Genomic DNA, 20140 nt, shown 5'->3' with positions numbered 1-20140 from the left:
TTCACCCCAAAAAAGCAGCACTGAGATTTCTTTTTTTTCTTTTTTTTCTTTTTTTTTTTTTTGAGACGGAGTCTCGCTCTGTCGCCCAGGCTGGAGTGCAGTGGCCGGATCTCAGCTCACTGCAAGCTCCGCCTCCCGGGTTCGGGCCATTCTCCTGTCTCAGCCTCCTGAGTAGCTGGGACTACAGGCGCCCGCCACCTCGCCCGGCTAGTTTTTTGTATTTTTTAGTAGAGACGGGGTTTCACCGTGTTAGCCAGGATGGTCTCGATCTCCTGATCTAGTGATCCGCCCGTCTTGGCCTCCCAAAGTGCTGGGATTACAGGCTTGAGCCACCGCACCCGGCCTCTTTTTTTTCTTTTTTGGAGATGGAGTCTCGCTCAGTCACCCAGGCTGGAGTGCAGTGGCACGATCTCGGCTCACTGCAAGCTTCACCTCCTGGGTTCACGCCATTCTCCTGCCTCAGCCTCCCGAGTAGCTGGGACTACAGGCGCCCACCACCACACCCGGCTAATATTTTGCATTTTTGGTAGAGACGGGGTTTCACCGTGTTAGCCAGGATGGTCTCAATCTCCTGACCTCGTGATCCACCGGCCTCGGCCTCCCAAAGTGCTGGGATAACAGGCGTGAGCCACCGCGCCGGCCAGCACTGAGATTTCCATAGGCAGCAAGGTGATCAATATCCTATCCAGCAGCCAGTCTGAGTGCACAGGCTGGGGAAGTGGGGAAGCGATGGAAAATGAAGGTAATTCCTCCCTCAATGGATTTTTGTGAAGCTGAGGGAGGAGGCAGATGGAACTCTACTCCAGAGCAGGTTGAAGACGCTGAAATCAGCAAGAGGCTGAAAGCACTTCCCCACAAGACAGGCCCGTCATTGCCATGGCAGTTTGCCATTGCCTTGGCAACACCCGGAAGTTACCACCCATTTTCTAGCCCATTCTGAATAACATTTAGCATCTTGTATGTCTTTAAGAGTGGGTATATAGGCTGGGCATGGTGGCTTACGCCTGTAATCCCAGCACTTTGGGAGGCTGAGGTGGGCAGATCACAAGGTCAGGAGTTCGAGACCAGCCTGGCCAGCATGGTGAAATCCCGTCTCTACTAAAAATACCAAAATTAGCCAGGCACGGTGGCAGGTGCCTATCATCCCAGCTACTTGGGAGGCTGAGGTAGGAGAATCGCTTGACCCCAGGAGGCAGAGGTTGCAGTGTGCTGAGATCGCGCCACTGCACTCCAGCCTGGGCAACAGAGTGAGACTCCGTCTCAAAAAAAAAAAAAAAAAAATTGGGTATAAGCCAGGAACAGTGTCACACCTGTAAACCCAGCACTTTGGGAGTCTGAGGCTGGAAGATCACTTGAGCCCAAGAGTTCAAGATCAGCCTGAGCACATGGCAAAACCTTATCTCTTAAAAAAAAAAAAAAAGAGATGGGGTCTTGCCGTGTTGCCCAGGCTGGTCATGAACTTCTCGGCTCAAGCGATCCTCCCACCTCAGTCTCCCAGAGTGCCGGCATTACAGGCATAAGCCACTAATCCTGACTCCCCACCAAAAAAATTTTTTTTTTTTTTTTTTTTTTTTGAGGCGGAGTCTTCACTCTGTCGCCCAGGCTGGAGTGCAGTGGCACCATCTCGGCTCACTGCAAGCTCCACCTCCCGGGTTCGCGCCATTATCCTGCCTCAGCCTCCCGAGTAGCTGGGACTACAGGCGCCCGCCACCGCGCCCGGCTAATTTTTTTTGTATTTTAGTAGAGACGGGGTTTCACCGTGTTAGACAGGATGGTCTCGATCTCCTGACCTCGTGATCCGCCCGCCTCGGCCTCCTAAAGTGCAGGGATTACAGGCGTGAGCCACCGCGCCCGGCCAAAAAAATTTTTTTTTTGAGACAGAGTCTTGCTGTGTTGCCCAGGCTGGAGTGCAGTGGTGCAATGTTGGCTCACTGCAACCTCTGCCTCCCAGGTTCAAGCAATTCTCCTGCCTCAGCCTCCCAAGTAGCTGGGATTACAGGTGCCCACCACCATGCCCTGTTAATTTTTTTGTATTTTTAGTAGAGACGGGGTTTCACCATGTTGGCCAGGCTGTTTTCGATCTCCTGACCTAAAGTGATCTGCCCACCTTGGCCTCCCAAAGTGCTAGGATTACATGCATGGGCCACCACGCCCAGCCTAAAACAATTTTTTTTTTTTTAATTAGCTGGGTATGGTGGCATGCACCTGTAGTCTCTGCTACTCAGGAGGCTGAGGTAGAAGGATCACTTGAGTCCCAGAAGTCAAGGGTGCAGTGAGCCGTGATCACACCACTGCACTCCAGGCTGTGTGACAGAGCAAGACTTGGAAAAGGCCCCATAAACCCCAAGATCTGGATCCATACTTTGGTTACCCCACCTGTCTCCCTTGAGCCCTAGAGGGAGAGCCCTGACGCTGTGACTGCAAAAACTTGACAGTGGAAAAGGCCACAGCATCCAGAGACACCGGGAGTACTGGCCAGGTCAGAAAAGGCACATCCCACGACTACAGAATCCTTCAGTCTCAGGATAATGGCCATGAGAAGAGAACAGCCCAGAGAGTATATGAGAATCCATAAAGTCTGTAAATTATTTGCTGACAGTGAGCTTGCTACAAATAACAGGTCTGCAATTGCTGAGTTCTGGTGCCCTCACTCCATGAAACCTCAGTTGCTGGAACATTTGTGGATGCGTCTTTAGAACTGGCACAAGCCCTCTTGTTTACCAGACACTTCACTCCATACTGCTTCACTATTTCTATGCCCACTTACTATACTCAGATTACTCTACCCAGCAGGCCCCTAAGGGTTTTACAGTCAGTCTAGAACTTACCTCCATGTTCCAGATTTTGGAGAATATGGCTTCTGAGCTGAAAATGGAAATAGCTCCTTCTGACTAATGCTGGACGTTCTGGAACATTCCCTGGGAACAAAGAACGCAACTTTTTCTGTCCATAAACATACAGAAGATCTCTCACCAACTATTCCCTTCCTCAAGGTGAGCTCTGGACCCACAAAAAAAAGCCTGACATCCAGGCTACAAGTCTTTCCCTGGAGGACTCAGGGGCCAAAACAAATTAGGCCAACCTTGATTAGAGCTATTTTCTGTCATCCTGCCATCCCCACTGAGGCAGAAAAAACTCAAGAGACCACCCCCACAAAAGCCATTCCCTCAACTTATGGTGATAGTGCCTGATTCTATTCTCAACAATCTCTCCAAGTACAGGGATCAGAATCTCAATTTTTTTTTTTTTTTTTTGAGATGGAGTCTTGCTCTGTTGCCCAGGCTGGGGTGCAGTGGTGTGATCTTGGCTCACTGCAAGCTCCGCCTCCCGGGTTCACACCATTCTTCTGCCTTAGCCTCCCAAGTAGCTGGGACTACAGGCATCCGCCACCACACCCGGCTAATTTTGTTTGTATTTTTAGTAGAGACGGGGTTTCACCATGTTAGCCAGGATGGTCTTGATCTCCTGACCTCGTGATCTGCCCGCCTCAGCCTCCCAAAGTACTGGGATTACAGGTGTGAACCACTGGCGCCCAGCCCCAGAACCTCAATATTAAAAGTGACTTGGCAAGGCACAGTGGCTCACAACTATAGTATCAGCACTTTGGAAGGCTGAGGCAAGAGAACTGCTTGAGGCAAGGAGTTCGTGACCAGCCTGGGCAATGTAGCAAGATCCTGTCTCTGTAAAAAATTTTTTAAATTAGCCAGGCATAGTGCCACACAAGTACAATCCTAGCTATTCAAGATGCTGAAACAAGAGGATCACTTGAGTCCAGTAGTTCAAGTCTGCAATGAGCTAGGATCACACCACTGCACTCCAGCCTGGGCAAGAGCGTGAGACCCTGTCTCTAAAAAAACTAGGCCAGGCACAGTGGCTCCCCGCACTTTGGGAGGCCAAAGCAGGAGAATAGCTTGAGGCTCAGAGTTCGAGACCAGCTTGGGCAATGTAGCGAGACCGTGTCTACGAAAAAAAAAAAAAAAAAAAATTAGCCAGGTGTGATGGCACACACCTGTAGTGCCAGCTACTCAGGAGGCTGAAGCAGGAAGATCCCTTGAGATCAGGAGTTCAAGGTTGCGGTGAGCTATGATGGCACCATTGCACTCCAGCCTGGGCAACAGAATAAGACCATCTCAAAAATATTTAAAAAAAAAATTTAAGCGGCTAAAACCATAAAGCCTTTATTGCCACACAGTCCAGAGCAGTATGAGACAGTCCATGCTAGAGCATGACAAATACCACGTATGATGTCAACCATGTCCATGAAAGTGGTAAACCTTCCCAGGAAGCCCCCAGCAGATACCAGCTCAGCTCCTCTGGCCAGAGGTGGGTCATGTCCACAGCTAAACCAGTCAGGGGTAGGGAATGAGGTCTGTTTTGGGCTCTACCATTAATGATTCTCTACTGTTTAGAGCAAGGAGCACAAGGTCTCCTGTCCCACTTGCTGTAGGGACCTTACGGGGTGGACAGAGGAGGATGGCGGTGGATAAACTGACAGTGATGTGACACTCCCAACAGCCACAGGCAATTCAGAGTGCAGTGTGGCTCCTGAAAGCTTCCCACACGCCAGGCACACATGGGAACTCTCCCCGGGGTGGATGTTGGGATGTACAAGGTTTAGCTTCTTTCACATGGCACTCTCATGGCCACTCTCCTCAATCTCCTTTCTGGAAAAAGACTCTTCCTGATGAACATGGTGCTAGCAGCTAATGACTTTCCCATGTGAGCTGTCCCCCTGGGGCCTTTCTGAAGTATGGACTTTCTTGTGCTGAAGGAGGGTGGAACTATGTTTGAAGGCTTTCCCACACTCTGTACATTCATAAGACCTCTCTTCAGTGTGGAACTGCTGGTGCCGATTGCGGTAGGATCTGGTAGTGAAGGTTTTCCCACACAGGCTACATTCATAGGGCCGTTCCCCAGTGTGGACTTTCCAGTGCTGATAGAGGCCTGAACGGGTCACATAGGCTTTCCCACATTGCTTGCATTCAAAAGGCCTTTCTCCAGTGTGAACTCTCTGGTGAAGAATGAAGCTATTACTGTATTTAAAGAACTTCCCACATTTTGTACACTCATAGGGCCTTTCTCCAATGTGCACTTTCCGGTGCCGAATGAGGGTAGACAGAACACTGAAGGTTTTCCCACATTTGCTGCACTCATAAGGCCTTTCTCCAGTGTGAATCCTCTGGTGTAGAACCAGGGCGTCTTTGCGGTTGAAGGTTTTCCCACAGTCACTACACTTAAAAGGTTTTATGCCTGTGTGAACCTTCTGGTGTTTCCTCAACTTGGACGGGTAACAGAAGGCCTTCCCACACTCATTACACACATGGGCTGTTTCTCCAGGTCGAATTTTTCGGGGATTAATGTGAGTTGACTTCTCCTTGGAAGCACTTCTGCCTGCTGGGCATCTGAAGGGTCTGTCTTCAGCATGTGTTATCAGATGGTCAAGGAGGGCGAAGGCCTTTGAGAACACCTTCCCACAGTCACTGCATTTGAACAGCTTCTCTGCCACATGGACTTCTTGCTGTTGCTCACAACTGGAACCAGGTGGGAAGGCTGCCCCATGCTCAGTGTGCCTTCTTGGTTTCCCCTCACCATGAGTGTCCTGGGGCTGGATGACTCTGTAGCTCTTTAGATGCTTAGGACGGGCTCTCTCATCCTCCACTCTACATAGACCATCTGAAAGCAGAGATGAAGCTGTTACTAAGAGTTGAACTAGAGAGAGGAGGTACCTTCATCACCAGTGCATGTCAGACACACCCAAAGGGACTCCATAGAATTGCTGAAAGGCTCAGGCGCGGTGGCTCACGCCTGTAATCCCAGTGCTTTGGGAGGCCAAGCTGGGCAGATCACCTGAGGTCAGGAGTTCAAGACCAGCCTGACCAACATGACGAAACCCCGTCTCCTCTAAAAATACAAAATTAGCCAGGCATGGTGGCGTATGCCTGGAATCCCAGCTACTCAGGAGGCTGAGGCAGGAGCATCACTTGAATCCGGAGGCGGACGTTGCGGTGAGCTGAGATCGCGCCACTGCCCTCCAGCCTAGGCAATAAGAGCAAAACTCCGTCTCAAAAAAAAAAAAAAAAGAATTGCTGAAAGGTTGCTAGGAAAGGTCTGGACTGGGAAAGCCTGGCCCAACTGAACATGGCTCCACCAGACTACAGAATAAGGAAAACCTCAACTGAGGTGAAGGCACAAGATAGGATGCAGTGTAGGGAAGAGAAGTGGGGTCTCCAAGTCACCCCTCTGCAAACGGTTTCAGCAGGGCCTTGGCTGCTGGGGACAGTCAAGCATTATGAGGAGGCATGCATCTAGACCCAGCAAAATGTGATTCCAAAGTAGTAGCTAGTGTTTAAGTAAAAATTAAGGATGGGCTGAAGTTCAAATACCTGTTTAAGGATATGAGCACATCTCAAGACACGCACTAAGTCGCCAATAATAGACAGCTCTGCACAGATACAGAGAAGGGCAATGAGGAGACACAGGCCAGACAGGCAGGAACATGCGGGGCCCGAAAGTCATGGTAGAGATGGCAGACTGCACAGTGTCCAGATAAGACAGGAAAGGTGGAAGAAAATAAGGTATGGTCACTGCCCTCAACACCAAGGTAACAGTGTATGCAGATACTCAGCATTCTGTGAGCCCACTGTTGAAACCAAGGTATTCCCCTCCATGCCACTTACCAAGACCAAAACCTCTCCTGGCTTCTGCTCTGCTGACTGGAGTCACATCCACCCAGCTGGGCACCCACAACTGTTCATCCTTCTCCAGTTGGGAAAACACAGGGGATCTCGAAGGTGCAAGTCCTGCGGGCGACAGGTAGTAAAAGAAACAGGCTGGGCATGGTGGCTCATGCCTGCGATCCTAGCACTCTGGAAAGTGAGGTAGGAGATCGTTAAGCCCAGATGTTCGCAACCAGCCTGGGCAACACAGTAAGACCCCAACTCTACAAAAAATATATTATTTTAATTAGCTAGGCATGATGGCATGCACCACCTGCAGTCCCAGTTACTAGGGAGGCCATAGTGAGAGGATTGCTTGAGCCTAGGAGGTCAAAGCATCAGTGAGTCATGATTACACCATTGCACTCCAGCCTGGGCAACAGAGTGAGACCCTGTCTCAAAAACAAACAAACAGGCCAGGGACTGTGGTTCACGCCTGTAATCCCATCACTCTGGGAGGCCAAGGCGGGTGGATCACGAGGTCAGGAGATCAAGACTATCCTGGCTAACACGATGAAACCCCATCTCTACTAAAAATACAAAACATTAGCCGGGTGTGGTGACAGGCAACTGTAGTCCCAGCTACTCAGAAGGCTGAGGCAGGAGAATGGCATGAACCTGGGAGGCGGAGCTTGCAGTGAGCTGAGATCACACCACTGCACTCCAGCCTGGGGGACAGTGTGAGACTCCGTCTCAAAAACACAAACAAACAAACAAAAGGAAAAAAAAAAAAGCCTTTCTGTGAACCAAAACTGACATAACTGAAGAAACAGACAGTTCAGCAATAGTAAAGATTGTAATTTCCTACCATCAATAATGAATAGAACCACTAAGAAGAAAATGAACGAGGACATAGCAGACTTGAACAACAATGAAAACCAACTAGCCCTAACAGACACCTACAGAGCATGCCATCTAACAACAGCAGGATATACATTGTCACGTGCACATGGAACGGTCTTCAGAACATACCATTTGTTAGGATATAAAATAAGGCTCGGCTGGGTGCAGTGGCTCATGCCTGTAATCCCAGCACTTTGGGAGGCTGAGGCGGGTGGATCATAAGGTCAGAAGATCGAGACAATCCTTGCTAACACAGTGAAACCCTGTCTCTACTAAAAATACAAAAAAAAATTACCCAGGCGTGGTGGCGGGCGCCTGTAGTCCCAGCTACTCGGCAGGCTGAGGCAGGAGAATGATATGAACCCAGGAGGCAGAGTTTGCAGTGAGCCGAGATCGTGCCACTGCACTCCAGCCTGGGCGACAGAGTGAGACTCTGTCTCAAAACAAACAAACAAACAAATAAATAAATAAGTCTCAACAGATTTCAAAGGACTGAAATAACATCAAGTACGTTCTCTGTCCACAAATGAATTAAAACAGAAATCAACAACAGAAAGAAATTTGGGAAACTCACAAATTTAAGGAATTTAAACAAAACATTCCTAAAAATCCAGAGTCAAAGAACAAATAAATCATATGAAAATTACAAAGTACTTTGAGAGGAATGAAAATAAAAACACAACAGGCCGGGCGGTGGCTCACACCTGTAATCCCAGCACTTTGGGAGGCCGAGGCAGGTGGATCATGTAAGGTCGGGAGTTCAAGACCAGCCTGACCAACATGGAGAAACCCCGTCTCCACTAAAAATACAAAATTAGGCCAGGCGCGGTGGCTCACGCCTGTAATCCCAGCACTTTGGTAGGCCGAGGTGGGCAGATCACCTGTGGTCAGGAGTTCGAGACCAGCCTGGCTAACATGGCAAAACCCCGTCTATACAAAAAAAAAAAAAAACAAAAATTAGGCGTAGTGGCACATGCCTGTAATTCCAGCCATTTGGGAGACTAAGGCAGAAGAATCGCTTGAACCTGGGGGGCGGAGGTTGCAGTGAGCCAAGATTGCACCACTGCACTCCAGCCTGGGCGGCATAAGACTCCATCTCAAAAAACAAAAACAAAAACAAAAACAAAAACAAAAATATTAGCCGGGCATGGCAGCACATGCCTGTAATCCCAGCGACTTGGGAGGCTGAGGCAGGAGAATCACTTGAACCCAGGAGGTGGAGATTGCAGTGAGCCAAGATTGCGCCATTGCAGTCCAGCCTGGGCAACAAGACTCCATCTCAAAAAGAAAAAGTAAAAAAAGAAAACAGAAAAAGAAAAAAAAACACAACAAAAAATTATGGGATGCAGAAAATGCCGTGCTTAGTGGGAACATTATAGCTATAAATACCCATATTTTAAAAGATCTCAAACCAATAACCTAACTTTACATCTCAAGGAACAAGAAAAAGAAAAACAGCTAAACCCAAAGATAGCAAAAGGAGGAAAATAATAAATATTAGAGCAGAAACAAATGAAACAGAGATTAAAAAAAGAGAATCAACAAACCAAAATTTGGTTATTTGAAAAAATCAACAAAATTGGCAAACATTTACCTAGAGTGACAAGAAACAGAGAGAAGACTCAATACAACTTCAAACAGGAATGGAAAAATTAAAAAATAATGAAATACTATGTAAAAATGTATGCCAACAAATTAGACAACTTAGATGAAATGGACAAATTCCCGAGTAGACACAAACTATCAAAACTAACTGATTCAAGAAGAAATAAAAAAGTCTAAATAAAAGTGTAACAAAGAGGTTTTTCTTGTTGTTATTAAAAAACCTTCCCCCCAACAGGCACATAACCCCAAGCCCCGATGGCTTCAATGGTGAATACTAACAACACTGAAATAAGAATCAACACCAATACTTAACAAACTCTTCCAGAAAACAGAAGAGAAGGAAACATTCCCAACTCATCCACTGACGCCAAAATTACCCTCATACTCAATACAGAGACATTATAAGAAAACTACACCACTGGTCGGGGATGGTGGCTCACACCTGTCATCTCAGCACTTTGGAGGCCGAGGCGGGTGGATCACCTGAGGTTGGGAGTTCAAGACCACCCTGGCCAATATGGTGAAACCCCCGTCTCTACTAAAAATAAAAAAATTAGCCGGGCATAGTGGTGCATGCCTGTAATCCCAGCTACTCGGGAGGCTGAGGCAGGAGAATCACTTGAACCCAGGAGGTGGAGGTTACAATGAGCCGAGATTGTGCCACTGAACTGCAGCCTGGGTGACAAAGTAAGACTCTGTCTAAAAAAAAACAAAAAACAAAAAACAAAAAAACAAGTATCGGCCGGGCGCGGTGGCTCACGCCTGTAATCCCAGCACTTTGGGAGGCCGAGGCGGGCAGATCACAAGGTCAGGAGATCGAGACCACGGTGAAACCCCGTCTCTACTAAAAATACAAAAAATTAGCCGGGCACGGTTGTGGGCGCCTGTAGTCCCAGCTACTCGGGAGGCTGAGGCAGGAGAATGGCGTGAACCCGGGAGGCGGAGCTTGCAGTGAGCCGAGATCGCACCACTGCACTCCAGCCTGGGCGACAGAGCGAGACTCCGTCTCAAAAAAAAAAAAAAAAAAAAAAAAAAAGAATTAAAAAAAAAAAAACAAGTATTATAAGCCATGACAGGGAATTTATCCCAGTAATGCAAGGTTGAACATTTGAAAATCAGTTACTGTTGGGAGGCCGAGACGGGTAGATCACAAGGTCAAGAGATTGAGACCATCCTTGCCAACATGGTGAAACCCCATCTCTATGAAAAATACAAAAATTAGCTGGGTATGGTGGTGTGCACCTATAGTCCCAGCTACTCGGGAGGCTGAGGCAGGAAAATCACTTGAACCCTGGAGGTGGAGGTTGCAGTGAGCCGAGATCGCACCACTGCACTCCAGCCTGGAGACAGAACAAGACTCTGTCTCAAAAAAAACAAGACAATTATTGTAATACACCACGTTAACAGAAGAAAGGACAAAAATCACACAATTATTTCATTAGACATTGGAAAAGCATTTGACAAAATCTAGGGACCTTTCTTTTCTTGTTTCTTTTTTTTGAGACAGAGTTTGCTCTTCTGCCCAGGCTGGAGTGCAATGGCACAATCTTAGCTCACTGCAACCTCCACCTACCAGGTTCAAGCGATTCTCCTGCCTCAGCTTCCCAAGTAGCTGGGATTACAGGCATGTGCCCCCTTTCACAGCTAATTTTTTATTTTTAGTAGAGATGGGGTTTCACCATGTTGACCACGTTGGTCTTGAACTCCTGACCTCACCTCAGGTAATCCACCCGCCTTGGCCTTCCAAAGTGCTGAAATTACAGGCATGAGCTACTGCACCTGACCGTGACTTTTCTTAGTAAACACATTAAATGAACTAGAAAGAGCAGGGAACTTCCTCACCTGAAATGGGCATCTGCAAAAAACCAACAGCTAACACTATACTTAATAGTGAAAGACTGAACACCCTCAAGATAGGGAACAAGGATGTCTTCTCTCCCCATTTCTACTGAATAAAGTACTGGAGGGTCTAGCTAGGTCAGTGAGGCAAAGGAAGAAGTAAAACTATTTCTATTCATAGATGGCATGATCTTATATATGGAAATAGGAAGGAATCCACTAAAAAACTATTTGAACTAATAAACAGACTTAGTAATGCTACAGGATACAAGATTAGTATACAAAAACCAATTACATTTCTACAACTAGCAACAAACAGTCCAAAGTTAAATTAAAAAAACAATTCCATTTAAAATAGCATCAAGCCAGGTATGGTGGCTCATGCCTGTAATCCCAGCACTTTGGGAGGCCAAGGTGGGCAGATCATGAGGTCAGGAGTTCGAGACCAGCCTGGCCAACATAGTGAAACCCCATCTCTACTAAGAATACAAAAATTAGCCGGGCATGGTGGCACAAGCCTGTAGTCCCAGCTACTCGGGAGGCTCAGGCAGGAGAATCGCTTGAACCCTGAAGGCGGAGGTAGTGGTGAGCCAAGATTGCACCACTGCACTCCAGCCTGGGGAACAGAGCGAGACTCTTGTCGCAAAAAAGGAAAAAAAAAAAAAAGGTAATATTCCTCAAACTGTTCTGATTAAAATTCATGGGTCAAGGCTGGCCCAGGGAGGTCCCTGCAAAATTTATTTTGTAGGAAGTCAAAACCCGGAGCACAGAGAAGCCATGTCTTCAAGAGTCACTGGCCAGGAAGAGGCAGAGCTTGGTGGGATTTGGTGGGCAAACTATGAAACATCTGACCCCCAAAACCTGCTCCACTGGCTCCTGGGGCAAGAGGTGTTGAGACTGCCAACAGCATTGCTCAGAGAAACGCAGAGAAAGAGCACACAGCCGAGTCCCACCACCCACAACACCTACAACAGGGAATCTGGGAAGAAACAGCTCCTGTGGTTTGGCTTCGTTACGGACAGAACTTCGCATGGGGAAAATGCGGGGGTAGTCAGTGTGCTGAGGGACAGTGTGAGAGACTTACCCAGTGAGCTAACGAGTGCAAAGTTCTCCAGCATCACATCCCGGTATAGGCCCTTCTGGGTCACATTAAGGAGCCCCCACTCCTCCCTGGAGAAATATACCGCCACATCCTCAAACATCACCAAGCCCTGCAATGATGGGTCCAACTGAACCTTGGGGTCAATGATGGGCAGAAAAAAACAACCAAAATATGGACAGATGGACATATTCAGGCCCTTGACCTGTATCTCAGGGTCCTATCACATCTCCCCGACATTATCCTTCCCTATGAGACCCAAACCCCTCCTCACTATACTCCCTACACATACCCTTATACCTTCCTTCTCCTATCCCAGAGGAATATCAGAGCTGCTGGTGTTATTGATGTCTCTGGTGTTACTACTGGAAACTGTGTCCAGCCCAAAGCGACAACAGGCTGGTGACCAGACTGATGCCATCTATGTGCAGGGCCAAGCACACAGGTTCCACTCTATCTCCTGCCTGCCAATTCCAGTCCCAGAAATCACCTCTCTCAGACGCAACCAAACCTATGCTCATCCTTCTCCCTTAGGTCCCAAGTACCTGGTCCCAGGGTCCAGTCTGCCTCCTGCTCGACAGGCACAAAAATGGACAGCAGAATGCCTAAAACTCTACACCCTCAGCACAACCTCCCCAGTTTACCCTATAGGCAATCGCCTGGCCTTCCACACGCCGTTCTGCACATGCGGCTCCAGAGTGCCTGGCACAGCAACTACGACCCCATCCTGTCCCAGTCCTGCGGCACATCTCCAATGGCTCCCACTGCCAAGGGCATGCCCCAGCCCTGCATCAAAGACCTCCCCCGAGAACCATACGCAGACCTCCTGCCCTCCTCCAACTGCCCTGGCACACGCCGCCCCCCACTTGGCGGCCCCCCTCATTCCTCGGAGGCACCCTCTGCTCACCTCCGCCTCCCCGGCCATCGGACAGTGCGGGCGGAATCCGTGGCCTGGACCCACGGCCTCAGCCGAAACGCGTCCCAGGGGCTGAAACCCTCGGCCGCCGTGGAATCTTCTCAGGAAGCTCTCCCCGCGCGGTTGAAATGCGTCCGAAGACAGGGAGCCGCTTCCCGGAGCCGCGAGGAAGGAGGACGGTACGGAGGCCCGGAGACCCACGGCGCCCGTCCGCGAGCGACAAGTCTGAGGAAGATGGAGCCACTCGCCGGTGGGGCACGGAGCGTGGAAGGCGCGGCAAGGGTCCTTGCCCTTCACCTCGCCCAGGGGATCGCGAGAAAGTCACTCCGGCCCACGCAGAGCTGCCTGGGGCGCCGGGACAGATTTCCCGCCGAGGACTGCGGACTGCCGGGCAACGCCGGAACTCCCGGAACTCCCGTGGCCTCCGCCTCCCGTAGCTCCGCGCCCCTCACGCCACGACCTCCATTCCCGGCTCTCCTCGCGGCGCGGCTGGGTCGTTGCCAAGGCGATAAGGAGGGCGCCGCTAGCTCCTGAAGCGGGGCGTGAACTACATTTCCCATAAGGCGCCTCGACGTGCGACCGTTCAGACTTGGCCAATGGAGGCCCAGGAAGGGGAAACGTTCGGGCGGGCCCTGCGCGGGGCGGGGCTTTCGGATTCGACTTTGGGCGCTGGCTTGGGGCGGTTTGCGGCAGTGGGATCGTTGGGCCGTGGGCGGTTTCGAGGAGGGTCCGCTGGTTTTATTGATGCCTCTGGTGTTACTACTGGAAACTATGTCCAGCCCAAAGCTACAAGAGGTTGGTGACCAGACTGATGCCATCTATGTGCAGGGCCAACGAGCGAAGGCGCGAGAGTCCGAAAGTTCTGCTTCGATGACCTGTACGCGTCCTGGCCGCAGTGAACGTTGCTGAGCTCCGGTGACCTCACAGTGGAGGGGCGGCCCCGTGGGCCATCGGACCGCGCCGCGCGGGGGCGTTCGCCAGGGCCTCCGCAGAAGCCCGCCTGTGCCCGCAACCGCCCCGAAACCCTCTCCCTGGCACCGTGTCCGCTTTATGGAGCCCGGAGCAAGACTCAGAAAAACGTCCCAGCCAGAAACATGGTACATGCCTGTCATCAGGCAAGTCTTCGAAGAGCGTCTGGGACCGGGGGCCGGGGGACCTCGTTAAGAGGCGGTGTCGGGGGAAGGTCAGCGGTTGTGTTTCAGATGTGTTGGGCTTTCCGCGCCCCACAGTGCGGGCGACGTGTGGGCCACAGGTGTGAATGTCAGGGACACGTCGCCCTGCACATGGCCGAGGCACGGTAGACTCGTAGTCTACCCCATATCAGGCCATGGTGATCTCAGGTATGGGGGCCTGGGACAGGAGGGTGGGTACATGACTGAGTACGTCAGGGCACGGCGTCTGGGACACATCAGGGGAGGACGCTGACAGGAGAGTAAACGGGCTCCTGGGTGTCTTGCGCTGAAGTTAGACGCGTTCATGTTAGAGCATGTGGGCCTGTGTCCCCCCGGACGAACGGAGTTCTTAGGCAAGGTCCAGAGGAACTTCTACCTCAGGGTGATGCAGGAGAACTTCGCACTAGGTGCTGGGTCAGATCACTGGCATCATCACTCTCCCCAGCCAAAACTCTAGTTTTTTTCCTCTGCTCTTTCCATGTTCCCCTTGGAAGTCGCTGTTGGTCGTGGCACTGAGGCCCAGATCATGCCACCTCCTCTAACAAGTGACTGAGTGGACACTCCAGTCTACCCAAGGGCCACGAGTGGCCAAGATCGGGGCTCAGAAGTCTCTGAATCTTTGCAGCAGGTCATGTCCAGCTCGGTCACTTCCTGTAAGATTCCAGGCACTGCATGCACTGATATGGGTGCGTGTGGGGCCACCGGGTCCTGCCTGGGAGCCTTCCCTGGATGTTCATTTTGTGCAGTTCTGTGTTTGTCTTGGAGTAAGGATTATTCTCACTTGCTGGGGCATGGTGTTTTGGCCTCTCCTGGGCTGGACTCCGAAAAACTCATCCTCCATAGGTCTGATGGCTTCTACATTCCCACCAGCAGGTGGACCACATGAACTCAAAACTAGTTGTGGCAGGGGGACCCTGAAGAGATCTACCCCTGGTGAATGCCCCCAGGTGTGGGCTGTTCTCACCTGGTGCCCAGCCTGTGCCCTCGCAGGTCTTGGTGCCTCCTGTCAGCTCCCCAGTTCCAGTTTTCTGGCCATGCCCCCACTCTGTTCCCTTCTCTCAGTGTCTAGCTGTGCAATGTTTGCCTCTCCTTAACATGTCCTCAGCTGACCCCATACATATCCTCAGATAGTCCTTGCAACCCTGTTCCTCAATGACTCCTGTGTATTCTCTCCAGTGGAGACGCAGGTGGGACACCCCCAAGCTCATGGTACCTGCCTGTCATCAGTACCCCTGGACTGCCATGGTGGGTCAGTCTGCCCTAGGCTGGACTGACCAACCTGTTCATTCCCCCACAGGATTGCCCTTTACAGTTCATGAGTTCCCCCAACTGGAGTGCAGACAAGAGCACTGATTGATGGACCAGGTAGACTTGAAACCAGGAATAACACAAAAGTTATCAGAGGCTCAGCCATGGAGATTGCAGGCTGGGGATGGAAGTATCCCTGGAGTTGAGCTGTTCTCACACCTAGTACCTGAGTTATACCCCTGGTGTCTGGGTACCAAGGTCACTAGCCTTGCCACTTTTCTATGTTCCTGATCCCCTACTAAACAGTCCACCTTTTTGCCTACTTCCCCTGACGCGTGTACCCTGTCCCCCACTTGTCCCCTCTTTCTGCCTAATTTGAAGACATTGGTCATCCCATAACCTGTCCTGGGCTAATATATATCCTCGAATTGTTCTTGAAAATCTGTTCCTGGCCGGGCACGGCCCAGCACTTTGGGAGGCTGAAGCAGGTGGATCATGAGGTCAGGAGATCGAGACCATCCTGGCTAACGTGGTGAAACGTCTCTACTAAAAATACAAAAAATTAGCCAGGCATGGTAGCGGGCGCCTGTAGTCCCAGCTACTTGGGAGGCTGAGGCAGAAGAATGGCGTGAACCTGGGAGGCGGAGCTTGCAGTGAGCCGAGATGGCTCCACTGCACTCCAGCCTGGGCAACAGAGTGATACTCCATCTCCAAGAAAGGAAAATCTGTTCTCTGTGAGATGGGCCTGATCTCTCCCATGGGTGGAGCAGAGGAGTAGAGGGTCCAGGGGGCCTGAGTCTCCCATAGGCTGTTTGCCCTGAGTCATAAAGCCAGTGGGAGGCAGTGCTACAGTTTGATTCCAGGAAGTCTCAGGCCCAAGCTCTTACTCTTTTTTTTTTTTTTTTTTTTTTTTTTTTGAGACGGAGTCTCGCTCTGTCGCCCAGGCTGGAGTGCAGTGGCGCAATCTCGGCTCACTGCAAGCTCCGCCTCCCGGGTTCACGCCATTCTCCTGCCTCAGCCTCCCGAGTAGCTGGGACTACAGGCGCCCGCCCCTGCGCCCGGCTAATTTTTTCTATTTTTTTAGTAGAGACGGGGTTTCACCATGGTCTCGATCTCCTGACCTTGTGATCCGCCCACCTTGGCCTCCCAAAGTGCTGGGATTACAGGCGTGAGCCACCACGCCCGGCCCCCCAAGCTCTTGCTCTTAACCAGTTACCTTTCCTGGGCTTAACAACTCATTATGTTTTTCCTGGCACTGCTTCATTGGACCTCACTTTAGTTTCACTTTTTTTTTTGAGATGGAGTCTGGCTCTGTCACCCAGGCTGGAGTGCAGTGGCGCGATCTCACTGCAACCTCCACCTCCCGGGTTCAAGGGATTCTTCTGCTTCAGCCTCACAAGTAGCTGGGACGACAAGCACATGCCACCACACCCGGCTAATTTTTGTATTTTTAGTACAGTCAGGGTTTCACCATTTTGGCCAGGATGGTCTCTATCTCCTGACCTCATGATCCGCCTGCCTCAGCCTCCCAAAGTGCTGGGATTACAGGCGTGAGCTACCACATCTGGCCTATTTGTTAACATTTTAAAATGAATATTAGTACATTATTAACTAAACCCGTATGTATTGTACATTATGTGGGTTTTCACAAATGCATAAACTCATGTATCCACGATTACAATATGGCACAAAATACTTTTACTGCCCAAAAAAAAAATTACTTGTGCTACTATTCATTCCTCCCTTCCTCCCTCCCACTGAACCCCCCCGGCAGTCACTGCTTTACTGTCTCTATAGCTTTACTTTTTCCAGAATGTCATAAACTTGTAATCATACAGTATGTAGCTTTTTCAGTCTGGTTTCTGTCACTTACCAATATGCATTTCAGACTTCTCCATGCCTTTTCATAGCTTGGTAGCCAAGTTTATTTTATTGCTGAATGATATTCTATTGTGCGGATGTAACAGAGATTAGCCATTTATCTATTGAAGGACATCTGGGTTGATTCAAGTTTTGAGCAATTATGAATAAAGCTGCTATAATAATTTGTGTGATTTTTGCATGGATGTAAGTTCTCATTTGTGCAAATACCCAGGAGTGTGACTGCCGTATCATATGGTAAGACTACATTTAACTTTTTGTAAGAAACTGCCAAAGTGGCTATACACCATTTTGCCTTTCTACCAGCAGTAAATGAGAGTTCCCATTGCCTCACAACCTTGCTAGCATATGGTGCTGTCAGTGTTTTGCATTGTAGCCATTCTAATAGGTGTATAGTAGTATCTCATTATTGTTTCAACTTGCAATTCCCTAATGGCTTATGATGTGGAGCATATTTTCATATGCCTATTTGCCATCTATGTATTTTTCTTAGGTGAGGGGTCTATTCAGATCTATTGGTTTTTTTGTTTTTTTGAGACACAGTTTCCTCCTTGTTGCCCAGGCTGGAGTGCAATGGTACAATCTTGGCTCGCTGCAACCTCTGCCTCCCGAGTTCAAGCGATTCTCCTGCCTCAGCCTCCCGAGGAGCTGGGATTACAGGCATGTGCCACCACACCGGCTAATTTTGTATTTTTAGTACAGATGGGGTTTCTCCATGTTGGTCAGGCTGGTCTCGAACTCCTGACCTCAGGTGATCCGCCCACCTCAGCCTCCCAAAGTGGTGGGATTACAGGCGAGAGCCACCACGCCCGGCCTTAAATTGTACACTCTAAATGGGCAAATGATATGGTATGTAAATTATTTTTCAAAAAAGCTGTAATTTTTTGAAAGCACAAGTAGATATCTGGGAGATTCTTTGAAGAAGTCCAATACTTAATGTGAAGTTTTCCACAATGATAAAAATGAAAGCATCTATCCCCCTGGTGGGAGGCCACAGGCCACAGGTAGCTTGTGGCCCCTCTTAGGCACTTCTCCTATCACCCTCTGCTCCTTCTGCAGCGGCTGACAGAACAGAGTAAACCCCAACCTAGGGCGAGACTCCCAGCTTTGCCACGCCAAGCCGGGCCCCAGGGGAGTCAGTGCGAACCCTAGTCTCCCTGGGATGAGAAGACCTCAGCACTAACCAGGTTTGCGGGTGGCTGTGGGGTTAGGGTGGGTCAGCTATGTGATCCAATCAACCTATGTTCGAATTTGAGTGCACTAAAAAAACAAAACAAAACACCTTTTTTTTTTTTTTTTTTTTTTTTTGAGACAGAGTCTCACTCTGTCGCCCAGGCTGGAGTGCAGTGGCCGGATCTCAGCTCACTGCAAGCTCCGCGTCCCGGGTTCCCGCCATTCTCCTGCCTCAGCCTCCCGAGTAGCTGGGACTACAGGCGCCCGCCACCTCGCCCGGCTAGTTTTTTGTATTTTTTTAGTAGAGACAGGGTTTCACCGTGTTAGCCAGGATGCTCTCTATCTCCTGACCTCGTGATCCGCCCGTCTCGGCCTCCCAAAGTGCTGGGATTACAGGCTTGAGCTACCGCGCCCGGCCAAAAAAAGCTTTTTTTTTCCCCACGCCTCAAACGGAGTCTCTCGCTCTGTTGCCCAGGCTGGAGTGCAGTGGCGCCATTTCGGCTCACTGAAGCCTCCGCCTCCCGGGTTCAAGCGATTCTCCTGCCTCAGCCTCCCGAGTAGTTGGGACTACAGGCGCAGGCCACCACGTCCGGCTAAAAAGAAAAAAAAAAATTTTTTTTTTGAGGAGTCTCACTATATAGGATCCTCACGTTATCCTGTTTGGATCTGCGTTAAAATATATTCATAACTATATGATCTGTACTCACAGCCACCGCCCCCCAACAACTTAAGCCCGCGAGACTGTGCCACAGACCCGCCCCGGCGTGGCATGGGGACAAAACACGTGAGGGCGCTCGAGGGGCCTGGCTCTCTCGCTTGCTGCTCACCTAAAACCCCGCAGCCTCCTGTCCCCCATCTTGGGGTCCCGCAACCTCGAGTCTCACAACCTTGGGCGCCACAGCCCCGCTCTGCGCGCCGCAGCCTTTCCTCTCGCCAACGCCATCCGAGTGTTGGTGCTGACTGTTCTCACCGCTAGCTCCCAGAGTTCCCCGCGGCCCCGGCACCTGTCGCATTCTCCGGCGCAACGTGGTCGTCATGGCAACGCCGGCCTCGGGTCCCTGATTGGCCGTCGAGTCTGGCGCGCCTTCCCTGCCTCACCTAACCGGGCTGCGGTGCGGAGGCGACGATGGAGGCGCAGCGCAGGCGGGATGAGTTGTTATGGCGACCAGTGTCCCGCCTCTTCAACCCTACATAGGGCCTCCGATTGGTTCGCGCTTCCCCGAAGGCCTCTCCGCGTTCTGGGCGGGGCCAGCCCGGGGCATGACTAGGGAGAAGGCAGGGTGGTGACTCTAAGGGCGAAGGAGAGAACTGCAGCTGTGATCTTGGGAAGGAGGGAAACCCAAAGATGCCAGCACGTGCGGTTGAGGTGAGAAGGGATCTTGCAGAACGCTTCCAGGACCCAGGTTCGAATGCACGCCCTGCCCAGCTGGTCAGCCTCAGTTTCCCCATCTGTCAGTCTGGACAGTGATCCTCCCAGCGTCCGGCGAAGCCCCCCTCTTGGCCCTTGGTCCCTCGGCCTGATCACAAGAGGGTGTCGCGACGGCCGGGGATGGGTCTGGCGTGGGCAGGGACCTCTCCGACCCTCATTGAGGAAAGAGTGGCGGAACCCGAAAACCGGGCCCTGGGGTCCCTCCTGCAGGGTGGGTAG

General features: G+C 50.6%; 1 protein-coding gene across 2 annotated transcripts; it reads right to left on the bottom strand.

Annotated features, from left to right (window-relative positions):
- Nucleotides 1-4164: 4164 nt before the first annotated feature.
- LOC105488048 (zinc finger protein 584) lies at nucleotides 4165-16000 on the bottom strand. 2 transcript variants are annotated; one of them, XM_011751712.3, is made up of 4 exons: nucleotides 13010-16000; nucleotides 12088-12238; nucleotides 6678-6800; nucleotides 4165-5673 (listed from the first exon to the last, which is right to left on the bottom strand). In XM_011751712.3, exons 1-4 carry the CDS (start codon nucleotides 13025-13027, stop codon nucleotides 4697-4699), a joined length of 1269 nt encoding a protein of 422 aa, XP_011750014.2. In that variant the 5' UTR covers nucleotides 13028-16000; the 3' UTR covers nucleotides 4165-4696. The 2 variants fall into 2 exon arrangements, with proteins under 2 accessions (XP_011750014.2, XP_011750016.2); XM_011751714.3 differs by having other exon boundaries at nucleotides 12088-12214.
- Nucleotides 16001-20140: the final 4140 nt, after the last annotated feature.

Source organism: Macaca nemestrina, chromosome 20 (assembly GCF_043159975.1).
Source record: "Macaca nemestrina isolate mMacNem1 chromosome 20, mMacNem.hap1, whole genome shotgun sequence".
NCBI lineage: Eukaryota > Metazoa > Chordata > Mammalia > Primates > Cercopithecidae > Macaca > Macaca nemestrina.
This window is presented reverse-complemented; position numbering and strand designations above follow the sequence as displayed.